General features: G+C 33.6%; 2 protein-coding genes and 1 long non-coding RNA gene across 5 annotated transcripts in view; all 3 read left to right on the top strand.

Moving 5' to 3' along the window:
• Positions 1 to 6,293, top strand: part of LOC130054260 (uncharacterized) — a 20,591-nt gene extending 14,298 nt beyond the window's left edge. Inside the window, exons 3-4 of one of the 2 annotated variants that reach the window (XM_056163456.1) lie at positions 4,255 to 4,384; positions 5,249 to 6,293. The gene's annotated coding sequence lies outside the window, so the exon portion shown is untranslated. Of the gene's footprint in view, positions 1,759 to 4,254; positions 4,385 to 5,248 lie in introns of those variants that run through there. The other variant, XM_056163457.1, reaches the window with a different exon arrangement.
• A 1,046-nt stretch (positions 6,294 to 7,339) lies between these two features.
• Positions 7,340 to 7,999, top strand: LOC125669100 (uncharacterized). Its single transcript, XM_048903546.2, has one exon. It carries the CDS (start codon positions 7,340 to 7,342, stop codon positions 7,997 to 7,999), a length of 660 nt encoding a protein of 219 aa, XP_048759503.2.
• Positions 8,000 to 13,345: 5,346 nt separating this feature from the next.
• On the top strand, positions 13,346 to 18,119 carry LOC125670976 (uncharacterized). 2 transcript variants are annotated; one of them, XR_008802560.1, is made up of 3 exons: positions 13,346 to 16,339; positions 16,668 to 16,801; positions 17,053 to 18,119. It is a non-coding gene; the product is annotated as an uncharacterized LOC125670976 (long non-coding RNA). The 2 variants fall into 2 exon arrangements; XR_008802559.1 differs by having other exon boundaries at positions 13,346 to 16,363.
• Positions 18,120 to 20,504: the final 2,385 nt, after the last annotated feature.

Genomic DNA, 20,504 nt, shown 5'->3' with positions numbered 1-20,504 from the left:
TAAAAATCTTCTTCTCAAGAACCATTGGGCCAAAGAAGTTCACATTTACATGAAAGCTTTCTGACATAGTGTAGATTCAAGTTTGCAAAAACCATGGCCTCCAGGGGAAGGTTTGGGGCCATAATAAGGACTACGGTTTTACATGCAAATAGATATGGAAAATCTTCTGATATGGACCAAGGTGACTCAGGTGAGCGATGTGGCCCATGGGCCTCTTGTTAAAAACAGTCATCACTTATAAAATCGTCTCTTTCGTCTGTCCCGGCATTTTAAAAATTCCCATCAACATATACAGAACCCATACCTTTATATTTACTGATTGAATCTTCTAGTAATTGGAAAATACAAGTATCAATATCGTAATGGTCGTAAAAAACACTCGTGTTCAGGTGGTAAATAACATAAAGCAAAATGTATATCTTTTGTCTCGATACCAGTTTTAACTCTACACCATATAATACTATCATGAATATTTTCGACAATGAAAATATTTGGAGAAAGATGAGTCTTATAATACACAACTATACCGCCACCTTTTATCAATTTTCTTGGGAAAATAAGACTATCTTAACCGTTAATTTCCACAGTATCGTTAGAGTTAAGCCAACACTCGCTAAGGAATATCAAGTCGTAACCGTTGATCATGAAGATTAAGTCTGGATTTGTCAATTTACCACCAAGTGACGGACAAATGTTCCATGATATAACATTAAGTTCACTTACCGGACACCCCTATGCCATGGAACCACCGCGGCCAAGAGGGGGGTTTATAACACGAGACGTGATCTGCAGATCCGGTCCAGCGACTCGGGATCGTTCAGACAGCGACTGGGGGCGGATCTTGCAGAAGACGGTGGAGCCGGATCAGGAACTCAGGTGCGCTTAGAATTCGAATTTGGCACGGATCTTGTAGCGTCACTGTAAGTTCTCGCTGGCTATGCACCATCAACATGCAGCCTCATGCAGTTTCCCATTAATAAAGAGTTTGTCTCGAACTAGTTTCGTTTTCTTTCCTGCTTGTCTAAAGCGTTTCTGAATGGGATACAGCATTCGGCGCCTATCTTCAATTTCCTTGGGGAACTGTTCGTGTACGCCGTGTGGTTTTCCTTGTAGTTTATAAGCGTGTTTCAAGATGTTAATTAAATCGCCATGGTACAAGACGCGAGCAACGATGGGCCTGTCCTTTCCACTGATGTAGCGTCCGAAGCGATGTACATTGCCGAATTCTATGTTCTTTTCAATCTCGAGTTCATAGTATATGAAGTCTCGGAGTTTTCCTTCAGTATCCTCATGAGTGGTCTCTCCACCAAGACCAGTGAATACCAAATTGTTCTTCATGGATCGACACTTCAAATCCAACACTGCGTTTTTTAACTTATCGGACTCATCGCTCACCTCAATTTGTTGTCCCATTCCTTGACTGAGTCCAACTTTGAAATCGTCACGATCTTTTTCCTGTGCTTGTTGTTGTCCTTGTTTAAAATGTTTAAGCTGTATGGACATTTCACATGACAAGTCAGTACATTTTCTGTCAAACTCATCAACCTTTTTGGACACAAACTCAACAGTGTTTTCGAAATCTGACGTTTTCTCTTCTAAAGTTTTGATCCGCCTCTCCATATGCGAAACTCTTCCGTCTAGTCTGTTAATAGCTTCCATAATACTATCCAATGCATCCAGCTTTTTCACAATGTAGTCAAGTTTGTTAACTACATTCGGAGTTGAAGTTGGAGGTAAATTGTCGGTATTATTGTCACTGTTATCACTAGAAACGGGAACATTTTCCAGCGTTATATTTTAATTATCATTGATAATTATCTTAATTGCAAAGTTTTCTGCCTGACGTTTATGGTCTAAATTATTTTGTATTGATGTTGTCTTTTCACTGATGTAATTGAATTTTAGGTGAGTTTTAACGACTAAGACCAATTTACACGAAATTTTCTAACTGTGTTGAAGTGTTTGAGCAAGTGTTAGGGGATCTGACCGAATGCTATATATCATTTAAAGCAGAATTCATGGCGTCATCCGATAGGCTATATAATTCTAAAAAATTATCTGTATAAAGAAAAAATATTGGCCACTTTTTAACCTCTCCTCACGGAGGTCTACACTCTCCATAGTAAATTGCCATAAGAGTTGATTGTACTCTGGGTTAAAAACACGATTGTATCCTGCGTAGGAATGGTTGTATCCAAATAATGTTTGGCCACGGTGTAAACGGGGTAATCCGTAGTCAAAACCAGTATGTCAAGAATGCCTTGACAATCGGTATACATCACGCCAGACAGCATTTGACCCAATGATAGATTGTATTGGCAAACTAGATCATTATAACGACCATAGAGTTTACGAAATGAATATATCTAATTCAAGATGTTGTAAGACATCATGGACCTGACAGTGGGTTTTTTCTGCAGAGTTGTTGAACTTGATACCTGTAGTACATATCTATTACTAACAGTTTGCATGCAATTGGGTGTTATTGACACATGATATTTCGATCAGCGATGCGTTTCATTATTTATTTTATGTGTTTTAAAGATGATTCTGACAGATACAGCGTAGAACCATACACGAGTCAACTTTCACGTTTTACACTGTGTATAGGATTTTATATGTCGTTGAAAAATATCCTTTGTTTGAACAATCATTCTGAATTCATGATAGTTTATGTACATGCTCAATCTAATTAGAATTAGATGTTAGATACTCGTTTACATACTTTGTGTAAGAGAGTGTGTGAACGGATCTAACATCTAATTTTAATTAGAATGTGCACGTTTTGTTTGTGTCAAAATCAGCTGATTGTAGCTGATAAGCTGCAGTCTCGTACTTGGAATATTTTGAATGACATTCCATAGCAGACTGGGTCTAATGTTTGGTCAGAAACACAAGAGATTTGAGGTATTCCCACGAAAATTGCGAGGAAGTTCAGTTAAAGAGGACTCTGAGGTTCGCACCTGAGATTTGGGAGTATTGTCAATTTTTGGGAAGTGTATCATTTATACATTGCCTGTTTCGAGGGAAAAAAGTTTTTGAAATCATTTTGAAAATACTGGCGTTATTACGGAAGCATATAAGATGGGGGTATTTTTATTGAATTAAATTTTTAGTGACAAATTGACAGGTAATGCCCCTTTAAAGGGACTGGTTCACGATTTTTGAGAAAAACATTTTTCATTTTTTAAAAATATTACTCATTTAATGTTGACAGCCAAAATTTTGACTTTCTGAATGCAAGAATAAAAGCAATATTTTAGTCTTAAATCTGTGTTATGTAAACAAAGACTCGAGTCTTTTAATGTATACAAACAAACCAGTGAAACAACAATTTCGTAATATAAAGCATATTAATATTGCAGAGTCACAAATTTTTACTTTTAAATGACACATTTTACCCAAAGAATGGTTGAACTGTGAAAGATATGATAAACTTTGATCAATATCCATTTCTTTTGAAAATTTTGGAAACAATAACATACCACAATCTTTGTTTACAAAAAAAAAAAAAAAAAAATGATAAACTCCCTAAAATAAGATTCTGTGATAATGTATAACATTAAATTTTATGTGAAATCTTTTAAACATATTAGACAGTAGAAATTGAACATTAAAAGTGAAAAACAAAATTTTGGGGGAAATCGTGAATCAGTCCCTTTAACATTCAGAAAAACCAGTAACAATAAAACACACGCTGTGGACATGCAAGGCGCGAATCAAAGTTTTTTTTGCATGGGCGCTTATTATTGGGGGTCCAGACCTACGTGCAGTAGAATTTTTTTTTTATACCAATATGTGGTTTCAAAATCCCCCCTGCCCCCGCTGGATCCGCGACAGAGTGCAAGTGCGCAAGGTACCCGGCGTCACTAATATTGGCAGATCAATTATATATCATGACGTCGCCTGTTTTGAAAACGTCATAGTTATGTTATAGTTATGTTATGTTATAGTTATGTCGAATTTACCGTGGCAGCGAAAGGGTTAACGAGAGCGAGAATTCAATTATAGCTTGAATCAATTCAGCGGAATAATTAACGCTATCAACGCAATAATTAAGGTATGAAGATATCATTAATTGTAATTGAATTGTTACACGCATCAAATGAATTGATGATTTCTTCAAATGATTAAAGATATCTTCAATTATTTGAGTTTATGTTATTATGGCGCTCCATAGACGTCATACAAGAAGTTAATTTCGTATAATTAATAGGTATATTCAGAAATATCTCTATTGTTTGTATATTGTAGAGGGCGAAGCCCAATCTCGGCTGAGATTCGGTTTTGCTTAAAATATTTGAACTGACGCCTTTACAGAATCATGGAGCAGTCCTTCACATTTCTGTAAATTCACATTCAACTTCAGCCGCCTGGTTCTAAGGTGATGCACACTTATGCGATACTGCTGTTCGCTTTAATTAAGTGTTTTTACTATAAAATTAATTCTCTGTTACTATTAATGCGGCAGTGATTACCACCAAGGTACAAAAATCTTTAAAATAATATGAGTCACTAAATTTTCCGTTCAACATGTTCAAATGTAGCCTAGGTCACGCAAGCCGTTTGACTTCCCACTCATTGACAAACGTGTAGGTGACCTAGACTAGTTCAAATGAAGACTCCTGACATAATTATTTACGGTACCTGACCATAAGTCGGTCATCATTTCACGTTTGCTTAATAAATTTAATTTAAAAATACTTTTAAAATAGTTTTAGAAATTACAAAAAAGACGTCTTGCAACTTCTTTTTGTAACTCACTTTTATGGACACAAATATGATATCATAAAATACAAAATTATTTGTAGTTTCCTCACATAAGCTCAAAATAATTTTATCTCTAAGCGTTGTGGTGATATCACACGCCAAATGCGAAATTGAAATTTTATGTGAAGAAATCATGCTATTTTGAGGTTAGAAATTTTCCTTTTCTACAGAGAAGCAGAAAAACCCCCAGATTTCCATTTGTCACCACTACCAAATTATATATGCAGTCATATATTCCTGTAGACTCCAAAAATCTCCCCAAAACACCCACTCCAGAAAGCCTACTCCAAAACACCCACTTCAGAACACCCACTCTAGAACACGTACTCCAAAACATCCACTCAAAAACACCCTCTTAAAACACTCACTCGAAAACTCCCACTCCAAAGCACCCACTCTCGATGAATATTCCCCAAACCTTTCCACTGAAATGTTACTTTTCTCTTTTTATAATAATATTTTTCATTTACTTTTGCAGGGGATCTTGTAAATCCAGCCCGAGTTCCACCCAGTGTAAGCACGAGTCCCACCCAGTGTAAAGTCTAAACACCGTGTATAACAACAAAGAACAATCAATGGAGCAGACGAAATCAAGACTTGCTTGCTCAGAAACTTTATTGTATCAAATGCATTTTTAAAGAAATATGATATAGATGATTCATGGAGATTCTTTATACAGTTATATATTGAAAATTGAAAATTACATTAAGACAAGGTTACAGCAAACATAGTTATAAAGAATTCACGTTTACAGCGAAGTGATTTTTATTACTTGTAGTTTTAAAACAAATTATTAACTTATTGGATATAACGAATTATGTTTCCAAAGAATCAAAATTGTTCGTCCCAAGCACTTCGCCAGAAGCGTGAAATGCCCAGCAGGTTAAACTTTTTTCATTTAGCAAATATTTATCATAGATTTGTATTCACTTTTGACTATTAATCAATTTGTATTCACTTTTAACTATTAATCAATTTCTAATTTTTTGCCCGTCTGTCTGTGGTAAATAACATTAAGATAAAAATGTTGTCCTTAACTTTTGAGATCGAAGATGAAGACCAATACGATTCTTTGAGGGGGGCGGGGGGATGAGGGATTTCTATCCTTCAGTACAACTTCTAATAATCTTTTGATCCCCATAAAGACTTTCAAATTCCGTACTGTAAAACATTTAAATACGGTGGACTGCAACATGGTGTTGTACTGTTGTTAGAGGCTTTCGTGTTTCACATAGTATACCTGTATTGTATCTTGATTTTATATTTTCATTATTTGCCTTTATAACAGATTTCGGTTTTCGTATTTCTGTATCTTTTTATTTATTTTTTAAATCAAGGTGTTTTGAACTGATAATTGGCTTTACTTTTGTCTAATTTTTAATGCAAATCTGTTTACACTTGTAAGTGATACAACTTTTCATTTTTTATAAAATCTATTCATATTTTGGTTTAAAAATTCTATATTGATTTGAATAATGTTGTAAATTGTAATGTACTTCGAAATTAAAACAAAGGCTTCATCACACGTTGTTCATATATAACTATTATTTACTTGCATGCCTCTCATCATTATGACTGAGGTTGGAGATCATATATGGAATTAAATCACGTTTTTTCAGTGAACATGTAATGAACTGCTGTTGGTCTATTGACATATTCCCCGGCGTTCATTTGTACATCATGGAAAATATGCCAACAGAGTTATTGCAGTTAATTTAAAATAATTTCATTCGGAGATCACGTGATACGGGCAGTGAATGGACGGAAAAATTTACCTGTCCGTGTTTTTGATCATTTTCTTTGTCAAAATCAGATATTTACCTGGATTATTTTGACTTAGAGTGTTCCTAAAGGTAAAAGGTAACTATACTTTTTGCTTTTTGCAATTTTTCTAGTAGCAGAAAACTTTTTGAAGCAGATTTCTACCTAGTGACTCAAGTGAGTAGATACTCACATTTGTGTATATTTGTGTTATTACAAACTGGCAATGGCAGTGCCAGCCCAGATGTTGAAACCAGTGTTCTTGAAAAATAGTGAAATACAAAATGATAGAAATAATAAAATCTCTGACTTTGAGATTGCAGTACAATTGTCAAAAAAGATCGATGATGTAAAATGCATTCAATTAGACAGAGACCTGTGGCGGATCTATGTGGATTCTTTAAGCAGTAGATCTAAACTGGTCACCGAAGGATTTGATCTTAGAAGTAGGAACGTACAGGTATATGCAAACAATCCGTTTTCAACAGGTACCGGCAATCCAAATAGCAGGTACTTAAAATTACAATCAAAGGCGTTCCTTTGTCCGTCGACGACTCTGCCGTAAGAAACATGCTTGATCAGTTCAAAGTTTCTCTATGCAGTGAAATAAAATACGAAAAAATAAGAAATCCCAGTACCCTCAGAATGACAGAGATCTTGAATGGAAATAGATTCGTGTATGTTAAACCCTTTAAAAAGGGGGAGTTTCTACCCCGATCCTGCGTGTGCGCCGGGATTCAGTGTTTGTTATTTCATAAGGGCCAACCCTCTCTCAAGCGTTCTCCTAGATGTACAAAATGTTGGAGCAATGAACACTTTACAAATCAGTGTGATAGCGTTCAGTGTTGCAAAGCCTGTAAAAAACCCAGGGCATAATCCAGGAGATGAAATGTGTGAGCTCTATACAGAGGCGGATCCTAATATTATTCCATTCAGTGGAAAAGATGACATCCTTTCAAATTTTCACCTTAACGATATCAAAGTATTCGGTGTTGAACACAAATCATCGGAGCATGCATATCAGTACGTAAAGGCAGTGCGTTCAGGTGACATTCCATGCGCGACGACTATCCAAACTGCACCCACTGCCTTAGATGCCAAACAAATCGGTAACAACATTTTGGCTTCTCAACATTTCATTGATTCTCAATACAACATCATGAAGGAAATCGTGGAAGCTAAGCTAGCTCAAGTTCTAGAATTTTACGATGCTTTGAAAAGTGCACCCCCAAAAGCCTTGTTCGTGGAATCCACCTACGACGATTTCTGGGGATTGGGGCTTAACAAAACTGGTACGATGCACACTGACAAATCTGATTGGCCTGGTGAAAACACGCTAGGTGATATCATTACCAAGCTTTCCAAAAAGGTCAAGAAAACAAAAAATGCACCCGATGCCAGCAAAATGCGACACAGTCGTAGAAATCGGTCACAAAATGAAATCCTCAATTCTGGAGAATCAGATTAGAACTTTAGTGTAATGAATGATTTATCCATTATTTCCCTCAATGCTAGAGGGATGAATAGCTATGAAAAAAGACAAAAAAAATTCGATTGGTTAAGAGACACTAATATTCATATAGCTTTAATTCAAGAAACGCATTTTGTTGAGAAGAATCAATCGAAGTATAACAGCCGTTGGTTCGGCAAATGTTTTCATGCTTTTTCGAATTCACCCCATGCACGGGGTGTTTCAGTTCTATTTAACAATGTAGATATTGATGTAGAAAATGTACACAAAACTCAAGATGGTAGAATTTTACTACTTAATATAAATTTTCAAAATAATGCATACACAATTGTCAATATTTATAGTCCAAATTCAGAAACGGAAAGAGTGTCTTTTTTCAAAAAGCTAAAAGCTTATATTTCAAAATATGCCTTACATGAAGAAAATATAATTCTAGGAGGCGATTTTAATTGTGTTTTTGATAAAACGGATAGGAAAAATAAAACTACGGCTGCAGATAAAAGCACAAACATTTTGATAGAAATTTTAAATAAATTCAATCTTAATGATACTTGGAAAAAAATTCAGGGGTTAAAACCTGGATTTACGTGGTGTAATTCAAGCAACAAACCCGTAAGTCGTATTGATTATATCTTTTTAAGTCAAATCATGTTAGCTAAAGTTCACAAAATACGTTTACAACAAGTGCCAGGAACTCATTCTGATGGAATCAGGTTAAGTGATCACAAAGCTATTAAACTCTCTGTTACTGTAAATGAAAATGAAAGAGGTAAAGGTTATTGGAAACTTAATACGAGTCTTTTGAACGATAAGAAATATAAAATGATTATTAATGATTTAATTCATAAATATAATGTTAAAATAGCAAATTTGAATACTATAAATGTACATGATCTTTGGGAACAACTTAAACAAGAAATTCGTAGCTTAAGTATTTCATATTCAAAATCACTGTCAAAAAGTTACAAAAAGTCTGTCATGGATCTAGAAAAACAAATACAGGATATAGAAGATAAACCTGCAAATGAAATTAATATGAAAGAAAAAAGGACCCTTGAAAATGAACTAACTCATCTGTATGACAAAAAATCAAGGGGGGCACAGATAAGATCTAGAGTAAAATGGATAGAAGAGGGAGAAAGAAATACGTCCTATTTTCTCAGATTAGAAAATTACCATCAATCAGACAATGTGATTAGAAAAGTAACAGAACAAACAAAAAGTGTTTATAATGATAATGATATTTTAAATGAAATATGTTAATTTTATGACAAACTATATGAATCAAAGCACATTGATGATAATGAAATACAAAGTTATTTAAATGAAGTAAATATTGAACAAAAATTAGATGAAAATGGAAGATTATTTTGCGATGAAATGTTTACTCTTCAAGAATGTAAAGAAGCGGTAATGAATCTTAAAGATAATAAATCACCCGGGATGGATGGAATTCCTAATGAATTCTATAAAACCTTTTGGAATGAAATTAAAGACATTTTTTATGCAACTCTTGAATACACTTTTGAAACTGGTAATATGCCCTTTACACAAAGGCTCTCACTTTTATCATTACTGCATAAAAAGGGAGAAAGAGATGAGATAAAAAATTATCGACCGATTAGAATGTTTATTATTAGGAAAGCTTAAAGGAACAAAAAAAAAAAAAAAAGAAATTCTTAATCTGAAAGTAAATGAAAATTCAATTAAAGCATTAGGTATCCACATTGGTCATAGTAAAGAAGAGTGTTTTGAAAAAAACTGGATACGGTATCAAAGAGATATAGAAAAATTATTAGATTCATGGAGAACCAGAAAACTTACAATATTTGGAAAATGCTGCATAATAAACTCTTTGGCAATATCAAAATTAGTATATGCAGCAACTTTATTACCAACTCCTGGTGATGAATTTATCAAAGAAATAAATAAAATAATATTTAATTTCATTTGGAATAAGAAAGACAGGATTAAAAGAAACACCCTGATAGGAGATAAACTAAAAGGAGGAATACACATAGTTGACTTAAAATCCAAATTCAAAGCGCTTAAAGCATCATGGATCCCAAAAATAATATCGTGTTACCATAAATTAAAAGACTTTTTCCAGAGTTTCTGTCAAAGGAATCAATATGATATTTACTATCTATTAAAGACAAACGACTCATTTTTGAGTGAAAGTGGAATGTTACATAAATACGTACCCTATTTTTATAGAGAAATTATTACATATTTCAATGAAGCTAAGGGCAATTCGACAACATTACAATTTTCCCAAAATATTTGGAAAAATAAAAGATTTACTTATAAAAATGAGACACTTTGTTTTACAAATTGGATGAAAAGTGGTGTTTTAAAAGTAGATGATCTGTTTAATGAAATTGGATTCAAGGATATTACTGATTTTTCAAATCTTACAAACAAACATAACTAGTTGTGTGAATATAAAATACTAAGAAATGTTTTTAAAAAAATAAGTCATAAGACAGAATACCATATAGAAAAAGAAAACGTGTTTTTATTTAAAAATGGAAAAATTGAATCTATAATTGGCAAATCTTGTAAATTCTTTTACGACATTTTTGTTGATGACAAGTTTCAAAGATCATATATGGAAAGTATGTGGGAAAAGACTTTTATGTTGGAAAAGTCAGACTGGACTAATATTTATAGAAATAATGTATGTAAAGTTGTTGATAAAAATGTTGCTGAATTTAACTACAAACTTTTGCACAATCTTTTATGCAACAATTATCTACTTAGCAAATGGAAAAAAGATGTTCATAGAAACTGTACATTTTGTGCTGATGTCATTGAAAACAATGCACATTTAATTTTTGAATGTCAAAATGTAAGACAGATATGGAATACTGTTGAAATGGTGCTTGAAATTGACATTCGATGGAAACATATTGTTCTTGGCTTTTTTCATGAAGATAATCCTAAAGTGCATACATTTAACTTTGTGATTTCATATATTGCTTTCAGAATTTACAAAAGTAAAATGATGTTAAGACTTGAAAACAAAACTGAAAGTGTGAATAATCTGTTGATACAGGTTAAATTAAACTGTTATAGAACATACTTAACATTAAGAAAATCAAAGTACGATTTCCTAGATCACAAATTATTTGAGAGACTTTCTTTGTTACTTTAATGCTTTATATTATAACACATGTATTGCAATAATCTGTATGTACTATGTATCTGATATTCAGTTTCCAACAATAGCATTCCACCAGTACTTGAGGGTGACCTGTTCCTCAGTACTTGTTGTTAGGGGAATGGTGAACTGTTTGTGATTGTGTCTTCCCTGCAACAATATGGATCAATCATTGCTTTATATGTATTAAGTAGATCAGATTTTGCATACTGATATAATTTTGACACCTAAATATACTTTGCTTTTTTTTAGTTGAAAAATATTGCTATCTAGCATGTAAATCTTTAAGTGTAAAAGAAAAACAATATTATCAACTATACTGTTTGATATCATGTAGATATATTTCATAAATATGCATACATGTATAGTTAACACATATATATACATATATCCAATCCATGGAGCCCCTGGCACCCTAGGTGAGGATTATTCGGGGGTTTCTGCGGAGACATTACCCCCAAATATCAAATGTATGTTAGCTAGAAATAAAAGATATTGAAAGGAAAAAAAAAAAAAAATTTCATTCACAAATAGTGAAAGGGATTGGGCAGCAGGTAATTTTTATGGAAACGAGGGGTTTATATATATTCAGTCTTTCCTATCCCCCTCGTTTCTGTCCAAGCTTTCATACGGTATGTGAGGAATCCGTCGCGCTTCCGTTTGAATTTATTTCAGATTACATTTGATGTGAATCGTTCGAAAACTTGCATAGCTCAATCCATGAATGGTTTTTCCGCAAGTGAATTCAATTGAAACCATTTAAATCCACACTAAACCGACGATAATCGTCGTCATTTCAATAAATACATGTCAAAGTCGCCTTCATGATAAACATGATGACTTAAGCGCATGCGTCACCTCATTTTGTAAAATATCTTGAGGCCCAAGAGGGATGTAAATTGTCTTACTTTAGTAAGTCGCACAGAAATCTAACTTATATTCAGTTGATTTCTCACCACATGCATTGTATTTCTGTGAATGGACTTATTCTTCTGAATATGAAAATAATGAATTACCGAAAACAAAATAATTAAAAAGGCAATTGTAATTAAAAATAAATAAATGAAAAGACGATTCAAAGTGCACATTGTGTACTGTATTCATGAAATGGGATTAGATATCATTATATTCCTTCATCTTTATTTTCATTTTTTGTCATTATATTTATTCATTTTATTTTCATTTTTTAGAAGGGGGGGGGGGGTATTCTTATAGGGAATTAATTTCGTACCTGAAATCACTTCTGAAGGTACATAAAACCGGCAAGACTAAATCATTTTAATTAATTTCGTAATTGAAAAACAACAAATCTATGACAGAACAACAATCTTTATCTGTTTATACAAACTGTTAAATTGCAAATCAGCATTGAAAGGAGATTAATTTCAGTCTACTTAATATTTATTGGTGGATCTAGAGGAAGTTGCAAGGGTTTTTATTTTGGAGAGAGAGAGAGAGTATTTACATGTATGTGGAAAAATGACAAGCATTCGTCTACGTCTCTCCGACACGAGGTTAACGCTTGGAAACGGAAGTAGTCAGTCGTAAATTCAGTCGTTGCAAAGTGGAATGTTTGTCGAAACTCAATGGAGACATTTTCCAACCTATAACAAATAGTTATGGGGAGGGTTCAAAACCCCTCTAAGTTTATATAATACGACATCGATTTTCATGTACACTTATTATTATTTTCATCATCAAATTTCGTTTTTAAGGTGTAGGAAATGTTAATGAAGACTGTGAATTATTTAGATTTTAGTCAGACATTGAACCTTTATCAATAAACATTGTAAATTCGTTTATCATTTTTAATTCTTTTTTAAAAGGATGTTTTAATCGGTATCTATCTTATAAAACTCCATGCAGACGATGAAAAAGTACAAAACACATATGGTATCAACAACAGTCAACAAAACCCCCCGCCCCCTTGGAAATCTTTTAGATTCGCTCAGGATACTATAATAACCAGTGAGGGTATTTTTTTTAAAGGGCTTATTTTGAGTTATTTTGGACTTTAGGCGTATGCAAGACATTGTTGACGTGCATTAGAAAGATTTGCAACAAAAAATAATTAAATCAACTCATGTAGCTTATTCGGAGGGGGGGGGGGGGTGAACCCAATCACCTGTGATTTCCCACATACTTTATGAAGGCTTGGACAGAAACATGGGGGATAGGAAAGACCAAATATAAATAACACCCTCGTTTCCACAGAAATTAGACAGCAGGCATAGCCTATTTTAGCTTGCCATTCTCAAGTTCTTGCAGTTAATATCATTAAAATCTCTGAAAAGAGTATTTAATGAATATATTTACATCTGTATCTGTATGGGTACGTCGAAGGTAGCAATTCTGGCTGCTTTTCTACGACGGTGAGAGAGCTAGTGTCGGTCTTCTTGACACAGGCTGTCGAGGGCGGTCTTGAATGCCTCGACAGTTTTAGCCCCCACTGTATGGTCTTTCCTTTCGATGTTATTCCTCCAGCTCCATTTCCTTTGGATGTTATTCCTCCAGCTCCATTTCCTTTCGATGTTATTCCTCCAGCTCCTTCTTTATTGGCTCAACATATCAACAAGTAATGGTTATGTGTAAAACAAATAACAATGATAGTAATGACATGGCAATAGTGTTACATACTTATGATAATAGTGACATTGTGTATATACGTGTGTCTGTAAATGACAATTATGGCGGATAACACACACACAAACACACACACAATAATATATATACGAATATATTAACACATAACCAAGTTACAGTTCTTGTTCATAATTAACACCATAAGAATACACATGCGTGTACAAACATGGCCAAACTTACATGTGAACTTTGTCATTACATTCTCAATGGTAAACAAGTTTACGATAATGTTAACAGTGTAAAAGTAGTTTTTGTCGGTTAGCATTTTAGGAATTCTCTACGGTTAAGACAATTAAAGATGAATGACTGGCTCGTATCTACGTATATGCTGTACAATGTAATAAATAATGTTCTTCGTCTTCAATGAATTTGGGTTTGCAGGCATTACAAAAACAATTGCATCTTGGGATGTTTGAATATCTTCTTTTTTCTATAGCGAGCTCGTGAGCAATTATTCTAATTTTGCAGATCATTGACCTATCAAATCTATTTGTTAATTTATCAACATAGTCTGGTCGTTTATTCATGTTATGTAGTTTACTGAAAAGTGTTAACTTGTCAGAGTTGTGGATATTTGCATTTTGCATTTGCAAACATTTAAATAGAGTGGATAGAAGGTTTTACATCACCATCTTTTTAATGAAAGAAAATCCTAAACTATGTAAATTTACAGTAAGGTTTTTTACCCATGGATTTGATATTTTAACTGTTTGATATATTCTATTAACTAAAGATTCATCCTGAGTTTGAATGTGATCTAAGAGTTTCACACAAGACTGTAAGATTACATTTGTTAAAGGTAAACGATTGAGCTCTGATCGGCATGCATCATTAGAAACTTTACAATGAAATCCTAAAATTTCTTTTATAAATTTGAAATGAAAATTTTCATCAGATTCCGATTCTTTATAATTCATTCTTAAAAGTCCCCAATTTCAATTCTATAGAGTAAAATGGGAACAACCAATGGTATCAAAAAGTTTTTCAAGAAGTTTACATGGATTATTGAGGCCAATTACTCTTTTAATCTTAAAGAGGGCTTTTGTTGTTTTGTCAGCAAGAGATAGCAATATCAAAATTTCCATTGAACTTCATAGTAATTCCAAGATACATGTTTTGTTTAACAGTTTCCAATTACATGTATGTGTCCGAAAAATGAAATTTATTTTGATAAGAACCGGAACATGTAAATACAGTGTCATATATTGTTCAAAATAAATTTTCCAGTTATATTTACAATAGATGGCTCTTCAGAAAATAACATGTAAATGAATTTTTGTTCACCATTAAGTGTAGTAAAACATTTTACTGTTTTTTCTATAACATCACAAAAAGATTTTCTTTCATCAACAAACTTTTCACATTTAATCAAAAAATGAATCTCATCACCCAATGAAGTTGCATTTGTTACAGATTCGTTCATTCCTAGTAATACCAGAATATCTACCAACTTCAATCATTAATCCGACTTAACTCACTATGAGTTAAGTCCTGTTATTGAAATGAACAGAACAAGTATTTGTTGTTCAGGCAAAGAAACATAACTCTTGCAATCAATTGAATTGCACGGTTTTGACACTATCCCCCCAAATACCTATTATGACACTTTCCCTCTTTCTAATCCCTGGGTATATATAGTGCGCAAGCGCTAATTGCCGGTCCTTTTTGAGTTGCATGTCAACGAAAATCCAAATTGAACAGATCTGGAATTTCAATTCAACACCATCACCCCGTCCTCGACTGATTCACCATGTATTTGGGTATAGTAAAAACATATCTAAACTGCGGTACGTATTTACGTTCAATTAATTTTGATTAATTTGACAGCTTAACGTTTTTCTTCATGGGTTTTACCACAGGGGCTCAGTTGTCAGATATTGAAGTTTTGTATTATTTGTTCCCGAATAATAAATTATATAAATAAAATCCACCACCAAAATCCGCTTTTTTAGAGGTTTTTAAAAAAAAAAAGGTGTATCATGTGTACTTTAAAAAAAAGTAAAGGGACGACACTCGCCATCTTGGATTTCTAGGGGGCCCTCGATTCACGGCTTGTTTTTAACAATTTCTACTCTCTGCCTACCGGTTTCTGGCGAGATCTATGTTGGAAAAAGATCCAACGACTTCTCCCTATCGTCTGCTTATGTCTACATGCCGTATTAAAGATCCAGTGACCCGAAACATCCTCGATACCTGTCCCTACTTATCGAAAGCAACGGAAGTTTGCATCGAGTGACACGACGCCTACCGGAGCTCTCCATATAATCACTGGGGTGTTCCGAATAGGGTCTGTAAGTCTCGTCATGTGATTGCCGAGATTTAGCGAGATTATTAACTTCCGGGTACATCAACATCTCAGACTGCACTGTGTAGAGAGTGGTATACATAGATATAGCGTTATCAATCGATTATGTGGAGGTTTTAACGAGATAAACATGGGAATTGAAGCATTAGTGGAGTGGTCGAGGATTCTTCGCTTCGTGTTTGACGAATTACGTGTAATAACCGCCAGTGTACAAGCATCGACGAGGGTACGTCTTGCAGATGAAGAGCAGGTTGGTAAAAGCATAATCTATGAACTAGAGAGATGTACGATACGTTTTTATATTCTCAAATCATTCCAATTGAAAGTATATTAATACTTGAAAATAAAAACGGATTATGCATAAAACTTGCTTTGTATTTATACGAACGTACTGGGGAGATCGGAAAAGGGGGGGGGGTTGAATAACGATACATTTAGGCACCTGCAGTGTACAGTTGTATATTCAATAAACAAAGCGCATTAAATATGCCTATCTATATCAGTTACATCACAGATGGGTTAAGATTGTTTAATATTTTAAAAATATTTTATAGATATGCCTTGAATCTGAGGATAAAGGTGTTGTTCATTGTGCAGTCATCATTAATGTGGATGTCTGATGCCAGTATGCCCATAATGGGGCAGTATAAGTGTCGATCTTCATATGACAGCAAATTTTCAAAGGCAGGTACACAATTTAAAGATAAAATAATGTCAATACATGTTTGGATCTATATCTATTATGATATAAGTTTATATGTTGTAAACTTTCTTTCTTTTTAGAAATTTCTTTCTTTATAAACTGTCTTGCTGTTATGCCCTCTGGGCCCAAAATTGGAATAAACTTATCTTATCTATACCCAAAGTAGGTAATAAATGGGTTCGAACTGTGAAGATAAATTTTTTACATGTAGATATACATGTATTGGAATTTTTCAGATATAAGAAGGCAAATAAAACTGTTCAATGTAAAATACGCCAGTAGTTGGATAAAACATCCAAAGTCGGCACAGTCAAAGTTCACAACAACAATGGAGGAATTAACTGCATCCTCATTCCGCAGGGCAACAGGCCATTTTCAGCAACCCCTGAAATTCTTAATTGAGGCTAAGTGCCCATTTTCAGCTCAAACAATGACAATTAAATAGGCCTGTGCAAATGTTGGGATTTCCCTCTTGGTAAGTCAGCATTATAGATTGAACAATTATGTGTATGTGTACCTAATACATATACATTAGCTGTACATATATGTATTCATATATATCACTATGGATGTATCCAAGTTTATTATAATTTTAAAGTAACATTTTATGAATGAAATACAAATACTACTTAGGCTTCATTGTGATATTGAACTGCTAATGTTCTTTATAAACTTTACTTGCATCAAGTTTTGAATACTGCAGTACATCTATGTCAAAATAAGTATGCATATTGCAGTATAATACTTTCACCACTAATCAGAGCACTTGTAAATCATGTATATTTTATCAATACATGTAATGACATTTGCCATTTTAGAATGTGATGCAAGGGATGGTTCGCTGCACCTCAAAACAAAATTTGAATATTGGCATCAGATTCAAGGACAACACCACCTGAAAGACACCCAATGCTGTGATTTGCTAGTGTGGATTCCTAGTGACACTCAAATAATTCACATTGACAAAGATGTATTATGGTCAACCTTTTAAGCGTGATAGAGTTTAATTATAATAATGAAGTATTTTTGCTGTCTAAAATACACACACATAACCACATTGATAGATGCACCACATATACTTTATTATGATATCAGTGGTACATCTATCAAAGTTATGTAATTACATGTATATTTATTGAATAAACATTATAGACAGAGTTTTTCTTATTTTAGATGAACCAAAATACATATATATATAGACACAGTGTCCAGCTTTACAAAAATCATTCAATTACATGCATTTACTAAAACAATGGATTTTACTTCTTTTTTAATAATGCAGATTTGAAAACCTTCAGAATGAGAACAAAAGGCTTTATGTTTGATTGTATATTGTTTAACGTTCCTTTCGAGAATATTTCATTCTGATGGAGACGTTCCAAAGGGCTTTATATTCATATGAATATAAAAGGCTTTATATTTATATAAATATGTAGAAAAGTTATATTGCATATATGGTATTCATTACTTTTAACTTTAAAAATTCAATGTGGCAGGTATGTGCAGATTTAAGGTATATATATACATGCAATTAATCTAATAAGTTTGTAGGATTTATCTGCAATCTCCTTCAAAAGGGGAACCTGGAAATTCACATGATCCACACAAACCTGAAATATTTTGTCAGATCAATATCTATACTATGATAGAATATGGCAAAGGAATTTTAAAAAAAAATTATTCTCTCATTTTCCCATCCAACATGGATTCTGCATCTGGAAATTTTATAGCAAAGTTGTGCATCCTCTTTTGAGAAGTGGGATTTATTTGTAAGAAAGAATGGGATATTAAGTGTCATGTCATTTGGAAGTTTGTCAAATATACAAGATCCTTTGTCCACCAGGAATATATCACCAACTTGTAACTTCTCTAAAATGCCACAATGGTTCACAATTGCCAAATTAGATTTGTATCCAGCATACAGAATGGAAATAAGCTGCATTAGGTGTAATACAAATTAAGGTCTTTTCTTTGTGGCGACTCTTGTCATTACTGCAAGCGAAAAACTGGCTATTCATATCAATTTGGTCATATTAGGTCACTTGTGTTGCATCCATTGCAATCTTCAATTCTTCTGACTTTTATATTTCAGTTGAATGGACACTCCCAACAGTGTTCATGATCCCTTCAAACAAAATTTCATGAATATATGAAAAATATCCACAGAAAATGGTGTATACAGCAACATTTATACCCCCCTAAAATTACTAGGTAATTGAATATTGTGAAATCTGCGCTGACCTGTGAAATTGATAACTAGTCAGTGTATAGAAAGTGCATTGTTAATTTTTCCTTAACGAACCGCTAAAACATACCTTTCCAGGGTCTTTCAATTATGATGTTACCAATTGTCAAGGATGGTTTCCTTTAATTAAGCAGGTATATTTCTCACTGCAAGTTTACAACATCCTAGTCTTCAAGGGAAGCTGTAAGAACAAAAGCAATACCATTATAGTATTTGGTGTGCCTATAAACTTAGATAACACTGAAATGAGAATGAAGAAAATACAGAAAAACCACCTGACACTAAACTTAACAACCGTTGTAACTTCCTGGTTTGATGTACTAGAATACTTGTATCGTGCACTGTACCTTTTTAAATGTTGAGGGTTTGGTGCTGTATACTCGTGATCATGTAGATGCACTTCATTGTTGTCTGGTACAGATATATTGGTAGCAGTATCAACTTCGGTTCCTACATGTACGTTTGAAGCAGATGCTTCTGCTTCAGCAGGTTTCGTAACTTTGTGTCTATGAAAAAAAAGTAATATACCATAAGTTGCTGTTTTTATTGACTTAAAGTGGCTCACTACACAACAAAGTTGTAGTTTCTGAAATAAGCACAGAATATGAGTGTTACAATCATTCTTTTCAAGGTCATGCGTCACTTTTACATAATTATACAATAAAGATATATGCCAGTTCTCTTGAAACACAATACAAAATTTAATCATGCAGAAGCCTATATAAAGGCAAGTAGTATCAAGGGTGTCCTGTCAACCCTTTCCCCTTTTCCTAGCAAGGTTATTTTTTTCTATATTGATACAATAAATAAGTGTTCCTTCCCCTTTTCAGACAGAAGGGAATTATGTAGTAAAAGATGTTAATAAATGTTGAAATCAATAACGAAGAAAAACTTACCCCCCCCCCCCCCATTTATGAAATTGTAGTACATGTAATTTTTTGCTCTTATTATTTTATTTTTATCATTTCGTCTGTCAAAATCTTTTGTAGTAGGCCTATCCCCTCTGAAATATCTAAACAACACGTCCAGTATATTCTATCAGTTTATACACACGTGTGTTAATTTGACATGATTATTCGTTGAATTGTGATATCACGTACCTACATCTTTGTATCCACCGCTTCCTTACTGTAGCATCGACTAGGAACCTAAATAAACTACATGGCAGGGTTTTCCCAGTCTCATGTATGCAGCCGATCGCTTAACAATACACCAAATTACATATTAGCGCCGATTCTCTGTTACGACTTTGTATATTCCACATGTTGTTGTACCCGGAAGTAGTAAAACCGAAAGTGAAACCAAACGAGACTTACAGACCCTATGGGTCAAATGGTGATGATTTTAATTTATTCCATGAACCTATGTATCCATCCCATATTTCAGAATTATATGATAAAATTGATTTTATTGTGTGGTCAGAGGATGAATACTTGTTAATTC

This window comes from Ostrea edulis, chromosome 4 (genome assembly GCF_947568905.1).
Source record: "Ostrea edulis chromosome 4, xbOstEdul1.1, whole genome shotgun sequence".
Lineage (NCBI taxonomy): Eukaryota > Metazoa > Mollusca > Bivalvia > Ostreida > Ostreidae > Ostrea > Ostrea edulis.
This window is presented reverse-complemented; position numbering and strand designations above follow the sequence as displayed.

What these genes read in the sequence shown, in the direction of transcription:
- LOC125669100 (XM_048903546.2), top strand. Translation starts at nt 7,340, where the DNA reads ATGAACACTTTACAAATCAGTGTGATAGCGTTCAGTGTTGCAAAGCCT.